Genomic DNA, 15,913 nt, shown 5'->3' on the forward strand with positions numbered 1-15,913 from the left:
TCATGCTGACTAGAGAGTTTTTCAACAAGCCAAGCAGCGGGATGGTGAGGCTGATGATGGCGGCATCGCCACTGACCATCTGTGTTGACTCCTCAAAGTTACTCAGCACCTGACAGATATCAGACATCCACGTCCACTCCTCATTGTAGACTTGAGGAAGCTGACTGACCTGACTACCAGTTCTGGTGGAAGTTGACATCTGGCAGTCTACAATCGCTCTGCGCTGCTGGTAAACTCTGGATAACATGGTTAATGTTGAATTCCACCTCGTGGGCACGTCGCACAACAGTCGGTGAGCGGGCAGTTGGAGGCGGCGCTGCGCTGCCCTGAGAGTGGCAGCAACTGTGCTGGACTTCCTGAAATGCGCACAGATGCGGCACACCTTCGTGAGCAAATCAGACAGATTGGGGTATGTCTTGAGGAACCGCTGAACTATGAGATTTAACACATGGGCCAGGCATGGCACATGTGTCAGTCTGCCGAGTTGCAGAGCCACCACCAGGTTACGGCCGTTTACACACAAAACTATGCCTGGCTTCAGGTTCAGCGGTGCCAGCCACAGATCAGTCTGCGCCGTGATGCCCTGTAATAGCTCTTGGGCGGTGTGCCTTTTATCGCCTAGGCTCAGCAGTTTTAGCACGGCCTGCTGTTGCTTAGCGACAGCACTGCTGTTGTGCCTAGAGCTACCGACTGATGGCGCCATGCCCACGGATGGTAATTCGGAGGAGGAGGTGGAAGAGGGGTGGGAAGAGGAGGAGGCATAGTAGGCCTAAGAGACCTGGACCGAGGTAGGCCGCGCAATCCTCGGCGTCGGCAGTATAGGACCAGCCCCAGGATCAGACTCGGTCCCAGCCTCCACCAAGTTAACCCAATGTGCCGTCAGCGATATATAGCGGCTCTGCCCGGCAGCACTCGTCCACGTGTCCATGGTCAGGTGGACCTTGTCAGAAACGGCGTTGGTCAGGGCACAAATGATGTTGTCTGACACGTGCTGGTGCAGGGCTGGGACGGCACATCTGGAAAAGTAGTGGCGACTGGGGACCGAATACCGAGGGGCGGCCGCCGCCATGAGGTTGCGAAAGGCCTCGGTCTCTACCAGCCTATAGGGCAGCATCTCCAGGCTCAGTAATTTGGAGATGTGGATGTTGAGGGCTCTGGCTTGTGGGTGAGTTGCACTGTATTTCCTCTTGCGCTCCAGCGTCTGGGGTATAGAGAGCTGGACACTGCGCATGGAGACATTGGTGGATGCTTTGGAGGATCGTGGAGGCGAAGGTGTGGTTTTCGCACGGGAGGTGTTTGGGCCGGGGTCCTGGGCAGGGGGCTGACTAGCAGAGGAAGCAGATGACACAGGGGAAGGAGCAATGGTGTGCCCGGCCGGAGGTGAACGGCCTTGGTTCCATTGAGTGGGGTGTTTAGCATTCATATGCCTGTGCATACTGGTGGTGGTTAAGCTGGTAGTGGTGGAACCCCTGCTGATCCTGGTGTGGCACAGGTTGCACACCACAGTCCGTCGGTCATCCAGTGTTTCTTTAAAGAACCTCCAGACTTCCGAAAATCTAGCCCTCGCCACGGGAGCTTCACTACGTGAAACTTTTGGCGCTGGTGCACCTGCTCTGGCCCTGCCTCTCCGTCTGGCCCCACCACTGCCTCTTCAAACCTGTTCTGGTTGAGGACTCTCCTCCGTCTCAGAAGCACTGTGTTCACCCGGCCTATCAACCCAGCTTGGGTCTGTCACCTCATCATCCTCCGATCCCTCAGTCTGCTCCCCCCTCGGACTTCCTTCCCTGACAACAACTTCACCACTGTCTGACAACCGTGTCTCCTCATCGTCCGACACCTCTTTACACACTTCTTCCACTACGTCAACAATGTCATTATCACCCACAGACTGCGACCGGTGGAAAACCTGGGCATTGGGAAAGAGCTCAGCAGCAACCGGACAAGTGGTTTGTGACTCTGGGAAGGGTCCAGAAAACAGTTCCTCAGAGTATGCCGGTTCAAATGCCAAATTTGACTGGGAGGGGGCAGACTGGGGGGAAGGAGGCTGAGGTGGAGGAGCTGGAGGAGTGCTGATTTCGGTGACATGGGTGGACTGCGTGGAAGACTGACTGGTGGACAAATGGCTAGAAGCATTGTCCGCAATCCACGACATCACCTGTTCGCACTGTTCTGGCCTCAACAGTGCTCTACCACGAGTCCCAGTAACTTGAGACATGAATCTAGGGAGTGTAGCTCTGCGGCGTTTCCCTGCTCCCTCATCAGCAGGTTGTGTCTCACCCCGCCCAGGACCATGGGCTCTGACCCCTGCAGTAGTTGGACGCCCATGCCCTCGTCCTCTACCCCTAGCCCTTGGGTTCAACATTTTCAAAATTAAAGTGTAAACTGTAAAATTTTTTTGTGTTTTTTTGTGTTTTTTTTTTAACAAAACAATCAGAAGAAATCACACAGAAACCACAAAAGATGATGATGATTGCTATGGCTAGTTTCTGACCTACACTGACAGCACACAACTGGATTTTGTGGTGTGCCTGTCACTTTAAGTTTTGAAAAAAAAAAATTAGACTGTGCCTAATTCAATCAAACCCCTAATAAATTGTCCCACTTATGTGTTTGAGATGGATATGTGTGTCACTAAGAGCTAAATAGAACGTTCGCAAGTCTCCCTGCAAATTCGTCACAATATGGTACTAGCTGCACTACTAGTGCCAGCAAGGCCAGCCACAAGCAAATCAACAAAATATATATATATATAACGCTATTGTAGCCCTAAGAAAGCCGGTTGGGTTCTTGTATGCCTAGTTTCTAACCTACACTGACAGCACACAACTGGATTTTGTGGTGTGCATGTCACTTTAAGTTTTGAAAAAAAAAAAAATCGGCAGACTGTGCCTAATTCAATCAAACCCCTAATAAATTGTCCCACTTAGGTGTTTGAGATGGATATGTGTGTCACTAAGAGCTAAATAGAACGTTCGCAAGTCTCCCTGCAAATTTGTCACAATATGGTACTAGCTGCACTACTAGTGCCAGCCAGCCCAGCCACAAGCAAAGAAAAAAAAAATATTCTAGCCCTAACAAGGGCTGTTGGGTTCTTGTAGACTTACTCCTGCCTAACAGTAAGCTAATATAACACCCTAACGCTATCCCTGCAGAAGCAGCAGCTCTTTCCCTAACGGCATCCAGACAGAGAATGATGCGAGCAGCGCGGGCAGGGGCTAGTCCAGTGGTGGCGAACCTTTTAGCAGCTGAGTGCCCAAAAAGCAACCCAAAACCCAACTTATTTATTGTGAGGTGCCAACCAAAAATTAAAGCAGTAACTTATTGCTCCCTGCTCTGCAACAACTTTCAATCATATTGGCCTCCTGAGGACAGCAACACAGTAGAAAGATAGAAAATGTTAGCTTCTTTCCAGTGTCCCTCTGTACACAGAGAATCGTGGGGTTAGCAAGAGGTCCTCCAAAAATAATTTGGCCCTGTCTATTCATTCTCCCTCTTCCTACAGCCCCAAGTAGCAAAGTAAGTATCAATATATGAGTGAAAGCAGCATCTTTTAAGTTGCTTGGAACTGCAGGAAGATTCTTTGATTCTTAGATTCTTCCTGTCTGGTGCGCTGGGGCAATGGCCCGGGTGCCCACAAAAAGGGCTCCGAGTGCCGCCTCTGGCACCCGTGCCATAGGTTCGCCACCACTGGGCTAGTCTATTCCAGGGTCACCTGATCAGGCCAGCCAACCACTGCTATCGACGTGTAAGTGTACCACGTCATGCTGGGTGGAGTGCAAAGTCTCCTGGCTTGTGATTGGCTCTGTTTCTGGTCGCTAAAAATCAAAACGGCGGGAGATGCCATTTTCTCGAGCTGCCAAAATATTCGTCCAAGCAACGAGCAGTTTCGAGTACGCTAATGCTCGAACGAGCATCAAGCTCGGACGAGTGTGTTCGCTCATCTCTAGCTATTATACATGGAGGATTGTCATCCCTGATATTCTTCAGCATATTAACATACAAAAATCACATTCAAAATTCTTCTAATTGATCTTGTAAAATAGAGGTATAGCTTCACACTACTGAAGATCAATATTTCACAGATTTCACAGATCTGCCTTCGATCTGGATTTATTCATTCTAAACCACTGCAATAGTGAAACTGGTAAAACATGAACTTTTTTACCTTTTCTAATCTATTCTACCTTAATTTGACTATTTATCAAGTTTTTTAACATCTAGGTTACCTGCCTAGAACATCAGCTGGAAAGAAGACCTATGAGTAAGAAAGGATACATAATGGGAGCCAGGACAGCACCACGCTTTCCCAAAGACAATAAGGTAAGAGCTCATTGCTTCTGCACACTGCTGCCAAGTGGGGTAACATTAAAACTGAGAGGCAGTCGTTCCTTTTTCTACAGCTGGTACATTTTATGGCGGCACCTCCTTGGGTCCCTGCAATTTGCCCTTAAATGGACTATTCAGGGGCTTAACTAGGAGAGGCAGGGCCCCTAGCAGATTTCAGAATGGGCCCCCCTTCCTCATCAGGAAATATATATATTTGTACACATTTATACACTTATGAACAGACATTTATGAACTTATATATACATTTATATACTTACACAGATCTGTCCCAAGAGCTTCTGATCACACAGGGAAGTAGGCAGAGGCAATTGGAGATGAGAGAGGTCAAATGCCAGGGCCCCCTGACACTATGAGCCCTATAGCAGCAGTATTACAGCTACCACTGTAGTTAGCCCCATGGGACCATTTCAACTGCTAACACAGAATGACATTAACAGTTCACCACATTACAATGTTGCTTGAAGCAGCATCCAAGAGCTGTGGGGAGCACAAAATGGGTAGAGGTGAGGAGCTGGTACATTAAGCCTAAAGTTTCTTAAGCATTGGTGATCAATGGCTTATTTTTTAAAATGCCCTAGGACCCAACAATAACTTCCCTTATATAGTAACTTTAGTTGTAAGGAGTATATGGCCTGTCTACAATATAAGCCATTATGCTATTCTATTCAACAGAAGTCAGTCAAAGGATGCAAACATGAAAGGGTAAAATCCATTTACATGGTTTATGGTCTGGGTCTGTTAGGATGGTTCTGGTTGTGGTCTGTAAGAAAATCCTGGGTCAGTATAAAGTTAGTTCCCAACTATGTACTTAATCTTTAATTAGAAGGCCTGGGATGTAGTTGGAATTGTTTTAGGTAAGCTGGTATGTGGCACCTATTAATTTAAGTGTTTGCAAAATGGAGTAATATATACTATTTGTGATTCCAGTATAAATGAGATTTTTTTTACAGGATATTTTCGTAATATCAAATGCATATCTCTATTCACACAGGAAATAGCTTAGTACTGAGTACTGCATGGTTCAATAAATTCATTTTTTCACTCATTAGTGAAGTACTGCATACTGTTTTTGAATTGTTGAGGGTCTTTCTCTCTCCTGGGATAAGACATAATTAGAGGGAAAATTTCAGGGAAAATTCGATTAGTCACAAATCCGAAGTTTAAGATGATTCGTGTGAACAAAGTTTTTTTTTCTCTCCTTTATTACCAAAATGGGCGTGAGCACAACATGTTACATGTTGCAGAGAACTCTGGGAAGAAGAAAGGAACACCCTTGATCACATCTGCAGACCTGTAAGCCAATCAGCGACCGGCAAGCTTATGTGGTGTCACACAGCCCTATAAAAACTGTCAGCCATTTCCAATCGCGGCATTTCACACTGCATGTGTTGTCTCCAGCGTCTAACTGCTGGTTCTGTACTGTGCTGTAGCAATTTCTGCTCCAATCCCTGTATACCCCAAGTAGCAGTTCTTTTTCGTTAATGAAGTGAATAGGAAGAAATCTGTGTAAAATCCACATAGTTTCTGGAGTGATTTCTGCTCCTATCCCAGGGTGTCCATTTTGGGGGATCTGTATAACCCCAAATTGCAGGGGTTTTTTGTTGCTGAAGTGAATAGGAAGAAATCTGTGTAAAATCCAAATAGTTTCTGGAGTGATTTCTGCTCCTATCCCAGGGTGTCCATTTTAGGGGATCTGTATACCTCAAATAGCAGTTCTTTTTTGTTGCTGAAGTGAATAGGAAGAAATCTGTGTAAACTCAACATAGTTTCTGTAGTAATTTCTGCTCCTATTCCAGGGTGTCAGTTCTTGTGCTTTTGTACACACCATATTTCAAGTTTTTTTGGTAGATTAAGTAGATCCGTGTTAAATCTACATAGTTGATTAACCAATATGTCAGACAGAGAGTTGGCAGGTGGAGCAGACACAGCTCGCAGCACAGTAAGGGGACGTCGCAGCAGGGGTGACTCTGTGAGGCCAGAACTGCCGGTGTCATCTAGCGGCAGTGTGTTGATAATCAACCCAAAGGTTGTCGATTGGTTGACTAGGTCATCCACTTTCTCCCAAATGACATCTGACAACCCCAGCCAAGAGTCCGTGGGTTCGTCAGATACAACCCTTAGTTGGCATGGCCCAGGAGCAGGTCAGCGGCGCTCACCTGTCCACAACCAGCCTCTGTCCTGTTCATTTCCCTCAGCCAGAGATCTACTAGGTGGTCTAGGCTCAGCGCCACTCTACAATGAGGATGAATTCTTTGCGGACAGTCAGCAGCTGCTTGGCAGTGAAGAGGTGGGGCAGACATCCGCTGCTTTGTGCAATAGGCGGGAAAGTAGAGATAAGGAGAGTGGCACGGGAGGTTATATTGCACTTGCAAGTAGTCGGGCTGTGCATACTGAGACCGTTGAGGAGAATAGCAGTGACAGGGAAACACAAATCGATGATGATGTAGCCGATCGCATTTGGCAGCCAGGTGAAGCCAGGGATTCATCATCATTGTCGGGAGAAGAGGGTGTCAGCTTGCGCGTCAGGCAGAAAAGCAGGCAGCAAGTCACTATGTTTGGTTTTCCCCTTCATTTCATCTGTCAGAAGGAATGATAAGCCTCAGGATTTATAGCCAAAAACAGGAGTGGATACAGAACACAGAGGACATGCAAAGATCCCATTTACTGGTCATCTCTGTTTAGGATACACTCCTGTTTGTTTTTGGCTTTAGCAATACTGATGATGGATTATTGACCGATTGAAAGCAGACACTGATGGATGAAATGAAGGGCAAAATGATCAGTGACATCAATGCAAAATTACTGCCGACACCCTCTCCACTCTTTTGGGGGGTTTTTACAAGTATCCGCGTTTAACAGAACAGGTTGTGTCATAATCTAAGGAATTATCTGATGTCAGTGTAAAAAGAGTGCCCTCTTTGATGTTATAGTGGGATCTCTGTTATAGAGCTGGCACAAATGTTACCTTGTCAGGCTGCATTCCCGCTTCGCTTATTTGGTGAAGTTGGCCTATGTAAGTGCACATGGAATTGAAGAGTGAAGTGATTTTAAGAGCGGCGGCTGTCATGTGCATGTCATACTAAAATACAGCATTGTTTGAACACCAAACCATGCTCCCTATGCATATTTGAGCATGACACAACGTTCTACAACATCCTACAGGCTCTCTGCAGCCAGGAAATACCTGTTTTTTAACGTGATTCCACATCTATTTGGGTCAAAACAAATTTTTTCGAAAAATTTGGCGAATCGGGTTGAAACGAATTTCAACAAATTCACCCAATTCCAGACATAATCATATTTGCTTTTTTGTTTTTGAGTATGGGTTCAGCTATCTCTGTGAGTCCCACAGAAGTAATAGAGCAGCAACATCTAAAGTAGCAAAAGTAGATTTTATGATGATTTGTAAGGGACTCAGCAGTCAGATCTCAACTGATGAGAATGTTATTTCCTATCTTGTAAATAGGAAATTACTTGAAATAAATGACTTTCGCCTTGAAGATGTCTGACATTATGGAACCCTCCTCACTTATATTTTTATTTATTCTCTAGATGCAGACACCTAGCCCAGCAGAATATCAGTCATTTTGGTCCCGAGAGCGCACTTTCTCACCCAGTTATGCACCTTTTAACTTAAAAGCTGTACGATTTCCAGACAGGAAGACAGATGATATCTTAAACCCTAGGTAATATTTTTTTTTTTTGTCTAAAAGAAAATGATAACTAAGAAAACTTTCAAACGTCAGTGCCCTGTTTGGTGGGCATGGCCATCCCAGAACTATTTCTCCCTATTTAGCAGGACACTTTAAATATCTGACTTGTGGTTCTCAGTCACCAGTTTCTCTGGAGGGATACTTTTTTAGACCTCACTAGATTACTGTTAAGTACTGAAACAATTTATAAAAGAAAAAAAACTGATAGATAACTCATGTGTAGTACCTTAGATGTGTACTTGCTAAAATTAGAACACAATTGCTCACCTTATTGAGTTCACAAAACCTATCACAGAAAAAGGACCTGTCTCAAAAAATGGTGGACATGTGCCACACGTAAAACGGGCACAATAGTGTACAACCATCCACTCGTTAATGAATACAATACCGAACAAAGAAAGATGAGCACCGATGGTATCAATAAAATCACAATTTTATTAGCTATAATTAAAAAAGGGGGGTAACATACAACAAAAACAGAGTGATTACGCAGCAAGCATAAGGTGCTGAGCAGCAGAAAAAGTTCAGTGAACTGTTCAATAAGTAGGAGCATAATGTGCAAAGTGCTAAAGTGCATGAAACTGAACATAAGATGAAAAAGTATTGGTATATCTCAAGTAATTGGTAGTACACAAACCGCCATACAACATAATGGAAAGTACCTTTAATCCAGGGACAGTAAAGTGCACGCAAAAGCCGCTGCTCAGCACCTCCCCTATTAGCACAACATGTGGCAGTCTTAGTTACAAATAGGGTGATCGCTGTCAGACTTGAGAGCTCTGACCGTATGTAAATGAGTGGTAAAATCAATACATGGGTTTGGGTTTCTCATCTTGGTATCTGACAAAGACTCAGGTAGGTCAAGTGATTTGTGCATAAATCTGATAGTAAATACAAATGCAGGTCCGTGAAACATAGGAAGACCATGGGGCACATTTACTAAGGCTCTGAATCGCTCTTTTTCGTCGGGTGTGCGCCGTATTGCCCCGGGTTTTTGGCACACGCGATCGGATTGTGGCATATCGGCTCAGGCATGCATGCGACAGAAATCGGGGGCGTGGCCGTCGGAAAACTCGACGGATTCGGAAAAACTGCGGTATTTAAAAAGCAAAAATGTGTGGCATGACACGCGCTTACATGCATCGGGAATAAGTTGGTGAACTCTGGCGAAACTCGACGGACGTCGGCGCAACAGCGACACCTGGTGGACATTGGGTGCACCGCACTACCTTAGTGAATCGCCGGAAGACCCGAATCCTCAACAGAGAATGCACCACTGGATCGCGACAGGACCGGGTAAGTAAATGTGCCCCCATGTTTATGCAGCAGAGATTAGTATGACTACTACTACTTTGCTATGTTGGTTCTGCAATTACTCACTCTTGCTGCAAGTGCCCAACACACAAACATTTTTCCCCTTTGGGCTGTTAAATGAAGATTCTTGTTTTCAATTTTTGGAATATTTCTAAGGAAAACACTATTTAAGGGTTAGGAAGACCCAAATTTTCATATTGGGGGACACAGTACCATGGGTATAGGCCTGCCAGGAGGCTGACACTAGGTTGAAAAAGAAGGTATTGGCTCTGCCTCGATGGGCTATTCTCTTTCCACAGGCCTTATACTGATCCGTTTTTAGCCTAGTGTCTGTAGGAGGCAGCCATGATCTGCAAATAGGTCCGCTGCTTTTCTGTTATTTACTTTTTTTACCTTTTTATGTGCAAAAGCTTAGCTTTTGTAGCAGGTATTGTCCTGCCTTGGCAGAGAAAATTCCAGTGCCCCACTACAGTGTGAGGTCTCTGTGGGGTGATCCCATGGCACCTCAAGATGCCAGAGATGTATGTGCAATCTCTTCCTCTCCCTATCTGGGTTAAGTTGGATCCCTTGGGCTGGCCCTCTTAAGCATTTCTTAATCAGTTTTTTTCAGCTTGCCTCTTTTTTCCCTTTTCTTACCTTATGGGGTATCTTCCAGAACCCTTAATTCACCCCCAGTCTTTTTCCATCTTCCTCAGTGATGCTTCCCTGGAGGCGGGACAGCTGCTAGCAGAGAAGTAGCCAACACAGTCACTATTCATTGCCAGATGGGGCTGGAGCAGCTTCTTCCCCAGACTCATCTTAGAGGTAGCCAAGCTCCTTCACCCACTCACCTGAGACACTTTACAGGGTTTTCATGGCTCCACTTCTCAAGATCATTTAAGGTCAGGCCTGCACCAAAACGCCTTGAACCCAAACCTCCAGGCCCACTATGGCCCAAGGGCCTGCCTGCATCTGAGACCTTAGCTCAGTCTGTCCCCAGGCTGTTTATTCCTGTCAACACCACCAAGGCCCACCTCTAACCCTTGTCCTAAAAGGGGTTATTGCGCCTGTACCAGCTTTAGAACTTTTTCAAGGATTCTATTCTAATCTTTTTACTGGTCCCCCCAGCTCCATCCTGGATCTCAAAAGCTTGAATTGTTTCCTCCAAGTCCAACAATTCTGGGTGGAACCCCTGCACCTGGTAGTGGCATCCCTAGAGTTTAGAGATTTCCTTTTGTTGACATTTGCGACACCTATATTTCCACATCCAGTTGTCACATCAGCACTTCAACTACCTTGTTTCTCCCAAAACAGCATCTGCAATTGCTGGGCATGGTACTCAACCCTAAATTAGGGAAAGTCTTTCTCCAGGAGGACAAGATGGATATATCACTTTTGCGTGCCCCAAGGCAGATTCATGAGAGTTCTGGGAAGGATTGTTTCAGACCCCCCCTGTCCCTTGACCAACCAATCCTCCCTCCCTCCTTTGTTTTCGGGGCTTTGAACTGGTGGGTTTCCTCTCTGGTAATTTACTTGGGGAAGTCCTTCCCCCTTCATTAAGAGAGGGTAATCACGAATGCCAGCCTCTCTGAATGGGGAGTGGTGTTCCAGAATCTAACGACACAGGGAACCTTGCTACCAATCAGCATCCTGGAACTGAGGGCTATCTTTCTAGCACTTCTCCCTTCAACTATTTTTTAACTCCCTTCTCAAGAACCGCCCTGGGTGGGTGCAAACCGACAGCACCACAGCAGCTTAGCTCGACAATTAATGGGGTACCAGAAGCAGGGCAGCCTTCAAGAACAATCTCCTTCCCTAAGGTGAACTGAGAGAAACGAACCTGCAATCTGAGCAGTCCACATTCTCAGAGTTGGTAATTGGAAGATTAGTTGGTTAGATCAGAAGGAGTGGTCAGGGGCGTCGTTAGGGGCCCCGGATCTCCCCAGGTCAGCAGGATATTTGTCCCGCTGCCAGGGCAATCCTCCCCTCTCTCATCACGATCCGTGTCCTCAGGACATGGATAGTGATGAGAACGAGTTCATTACTTTCCCCTGCAGGTCCTAGCCTCCAGGAAAATAATACTCCTGGAGGCTGAAGGACCTGTGATGATGTCATGATCACATGATCCGCAGGGGAAAGTAATGCACAGAGCTGCATCTGTGAGGTGAGGAGGAAACATAATATCAGGGGAAGGGGGAGAACAAGGTGGGTAACTGTGTGGGCACATTACTTACTGGGGTACTGGGTCTGTGTGCGGGAAATTACTGGGGGCTGTGTGGGCACATTACTTACTGGGGGCAATGTGGGCACTTAATTACTGGGGGCATGTGTGGGGGACATTATTGGGAGGCTGTGTGGGAACATTACTTACAGGTTGGCTGTGTGGGCACATTACTTACTGGGGGTCTGTGTGAGGGACATTACTGGGGGGCTGTGTGGGCACATTACTTACTGGGGTATGTGTGGGCACATTACTTATTGGGGTATGTGTGGGCACATTAGTTACAGTGGGGCTGTGTGGGGGACATTCCTGGGGGGGGGGCTGTGTGGGAATATTACTAAGGGGATGCAGGCATTACTGGGGGTAGCTGTGTGGGGACATTACTGGGACTTTGTGTGGGGACATTAATGGGGGATGTATGGGGGACAATACAGGGGGGCTGTGTGAGCACATCACTTTCTGGGAGTCTGCGTGAGGGACATTACTGGGGGGTTTTGTGGGCACATTACGTACTGGGGGATGTGTGGGAACATTAGTTACGGGGGGCTGTGCGGGGGACATTACTAGGGGGCTGTGTCGGCGACATTCCTGGGGGGCTGTGTGGGGATATTAGTAAGGGGATGCGTGAGGACATTACTGGGGGTAGCTGTGTGGGGAAATTACTGGGGGGGGCTGTGTGGGCACATTACTTTCTGGGGGTCTGTGTGAGGGACATTATTGGGGGGCTTTGTGGGCACATTACTTACTGGGGGGATGTGTGGGCACATTGCTTACTGGGGGGATTTGTGGGTACATTACTTAATGGAGGGCTGTGCAGGGGACATTACTGGGGGGCTGTGTGGGGGACATTCCTGTGGGGCTGTGTGGGGATATTACTAAGGGGATGCATGGGGACATTACTGGGGGTAGCTGTGTGGGAACATTACCGGGGGGGACTGTGTGGGGGCATTACTGGGGGGCTGTGTAGGGGACATTACTCGGGGGATGTGTGGGGGACATTCCTGGGGGTGATGTGTGGGGGAGGGACATTACCATATTGCCTGTGTTCCACTTTGTGTCACGGCCCCCGCTGCCTCCGGTCCGGACTTACCTCTCCACAAGCCTGCTTCCCATCCAACTAGGCCACGCGCATCCCTGCTCTTAGGGCGCACGTGCCCCGGCTCTTCAAGACTTGAAGGGCCAGCGTCCTCCTGACTGGTGCTGGTTAATCCGGCTCGGCCTTATAATCCGGCACCTCCCTTCCTGCATTGCTGGATCTTCAGCATTTTTCCTGCTAAGTGAAAGCCCTCCAGTGTTCCAAGTGTTCCTCCATGTTCCTGTGATTCCAGTGTTCCTCCATGTTCCTGTCATTCCCGTGCCTGCTGTGTTCCCGTCATCCGTTCCTGCCTGGAGTTTCGTGTGCCAGTCCGTCCTTGCCTGCCTGAACTGCACGCCAGCTCCTGTGTTCTTGCTGTGAGTTTCAGCTTATCCTTCCAAGCTGTTCTCCTGCTGTCACCCCAGACTCGAGATGTCCTGCATCTCCGTACTGCCTTGGCTGCCACCGTGGGCCTAGTCACACTCGTGGAACAACCTGGTGTTCACCCGCTTTGTGACAGGCTCTGGTGAAGGCCAGGTGCCACTTAGACTCTGGTCTCAGGTGTCGGCTAGTACCATCATCTCCTCTGAATTGTTTAATCTTTTTTGAGACTAACATTCCTTGTTGGATAAGCATTTTCTGTTCAGCTGTCACATTATTTACATAACATACAAAACAGATAGGATTATAATGAAAGATGACATATTAACGGAAAACACCATTATAAGATTAATACTGAAAACAGATGTAGTCAAGATTTAATTACACAGAGCACAGAGCAAGTCTAAAAATGCTCCATAAAACTTATAACTGTAGTTTTTTACAGTAGATTAACATAATTTTATGTCTTCCTAGTCCGGGCACATATGAACATGCTACAAATCAGGGTAGGAAGGTGTCTTGGCCTGGAAGGTTTGGATCCCCTGAGATTCCATCACTGGAAAAGAGAACACTTAGGTCAGAGGTAAGAGTCACAAAGAACCATAAGATGTTACCTGAGATGTGTTTTTTTTCCACAAATATGCATTAGCAGAAAGTACAACAGATTTTTTTTTATGAAAGAATGGGTGGATGTTAGAATTCCATTCTCTTCCCCTCTATTCTCACCTGAGTGAAGTTGGCCCCCCCACCTAAGGATATTCACCCCTTAACGCCGAAGCCACTTTTCACCTTCCTGACACAGCCCATTTTTTCAAATCCACCCTGTGTCACTATAAATGGTTATATCTTTGGAACGCTTTAACATATCTAAGTGATTTTGAAATTGTTTTCCCATGACACTTTGTACGTAATGTAAGTTTAAAAATTTTTGTGGTATGTTATGCATTTATTTATGAGAAAATCAGATATTTGGTGAAAATTTAGAACAATTCTTGATTATTGAAATTCACAATGTTCTAGGTTTTCCACACGTAGTCATAACAGCAAGAAAACTTAAAAATGAACAATCACTGAATGTTTACTTTATGTGGACATGGTTTTTTTATGCATACTCTTATTTTTGTAGGATGTTATGGGGCTTTGAACTTTAGGTGTGATTTTTCATATTTTCATAAAAAATGCTAAATCATGCTTTTGACCTAAATGAGAGTACAGGCAGTCCCCGGGTTACATACAAGATAGGGTCTGGAGGTTTGTTCTTAAGTTGAATTTGTATGTAAGTCGAAACTGTATATTTTATAATGGAAGTTTTAGACAATTTTTTTTCTTTTGCCCCAGTGACAATTGGAGTTTCAATATTTTTGGTGTAATTGGACCAAGAATTATCAATAAAGCTTCATTACAGACATCTTACAGCTGATCATTGCAGTCTGGGACTATAGTAAAGCATCCAGAGAGCTTCACCAGAGGTCACATGGGGCAGAGGGGTCCGTCTGTAACTATGGGTTGTCTGTAAGTCGGGTGTCCTTAAGTAGGGGACCGCCTGTACCTTTGAGAGGCCTAAATGAAAGTAAAACCCCATAAATTACCCCATTATAGAAACTACATCCCTCAACAACTTTTATGAAGTTTGTTAACCCTTTAATTGTTTTACAGGGTTTAAAACTAAATCGGATACAATTTTGAAATTTAAATATTTTTGGCTAAATGAATGTGTATTTCATAAAATATACACATTCTCAGTGGATAAAATACCAAAAAGCTCCACAAAGTTTGATACCCTATCTCTTCCGAGTATAACAATACCCCATATGTGGTGGTAACCTGCTGCATAGCACACGCTAGGGCAGTGATGGCTAACCTATGGCACTGGTGCCAGAGGTGGCACTCAGAGCCCTTTCTGTGGGCACTCAGGCCATCACCAGAGATGACTCCAGGTATCTTCCTGCAGTCCCATACAGCCCAGGACTTGCTGTGCACAGAGCTATTTTAAAGTGACAGCTCTACTTGGGACTATTTTCTGCTTTATTGGTGTCCTCAGGTGCTGGTATCAATGAAAACTGTGACAGAGAATGGAGTATAAATCACAAATTAAATTTCTGTTTGGCACTTTGCGATAAATAAGCGGGTCTTTGTTGTAGTTTGGGCACTCGGTCTCTAAAAGGTTTGCCATCACTGCGCTAGGGCATCAAAGGGAATGAGCATATTATGCTTTGTCAGTTTTTATTGGCTATACAATCTTTAGTTTTTTGGCAATTTGGACATTACATGGAATTTGGACTTTACAAATACTTCATTTTAGTGGGTCTGTAGCTTATTGAAGAGATTTTATTAGCTCTTGAATGTTTGGAGGAAAAGAAAACTGTCAATTTTGGTCTCCTTTCTTTTTGTATTTTTTGGGGGGTCGTACACCCTACACTAAAATTACTATATTATCTTTATTCTACAGATCACTATGATTACGGTGATACCCCATTTATATCGTTTTTTTGTATATTTTTACAGTTTTACTGGAAAAAACTAATACAGTATAAAGCAAAGCTTATTTGTTTTCGTATCATTATCTTTTCGGAGACATAACTTTTATGGTTTAGAGCCTCGGTTTAGGGCTTATTTTTTACGTGTTAACTTGACCTTTTCAGTGGTACTATTTTGGTGCACATGACTTTTTTTTATCACTTTTTGGAACATTTTTGTGAAAGGATTTTATGAAAAATGTATATTTTTGGCAAGTTTTTCGGGTTTTGTTTTTGCGGCACTCACCAAGCATGTCTAATAATATTTCTGAGTTATTGTACAGATTGTTACAGATATGCATCAATACCAAATATTTGGGGGGGGGGGTTTGGTGATTTTGTGGTTTTTTTTTTACTTTATTAGATG

At 45.4% G+C, this 15,913-nt stretch overlaps 1 protein-coding gene across 2 annotated transcripts in view; it reads left to right on the forward strand.

Moving 5' to 3' along the window:
• CIMAP3 (ciliary microtubule associated protein 3) overlaps nucleotides 1-15,913 on the forward strand; it is a 46,873-nt gene that overhangs the window by 24,884 nt on the left and 6,076 nt on the right. For both annotated transcript variants that reach the window (XM_072137321.1, XM_072137322.1), the window contains exons 3-5: nucleotides 4,222-4,320; nucleotides 7,900-8,033; nucleotides 13,505-13,613. In XM_072137321.1, the coding sequence (XP_071993422.1) occupies nucleotides 4,222-4,320; nucleotides 7,900-8,033; nucleotides 13,505-13,613 (342 nt within the window). The remainder of the gene's footprint in view (nucleotides 1-4,221; nucleotides 4,321-7,899; nucleotides 8,034-13,504; nucleotides 13,614-15,913) is intronic.

The sequence above is a fragment of the Engystomops pustulosus genome, chromosome 2 (assembly GCF_040894005.1).
Source record: "Engystomops pustulosus chromosome 2, aEngPut4.maternal, whole genome shotgun sequence".
NCBI classification, from domain to species: Eukaryota; Metazoa; Chordata; class Amphibia; order Anura; family Leptodactylidae; genus Engystomops; species Engystomops pustulosus.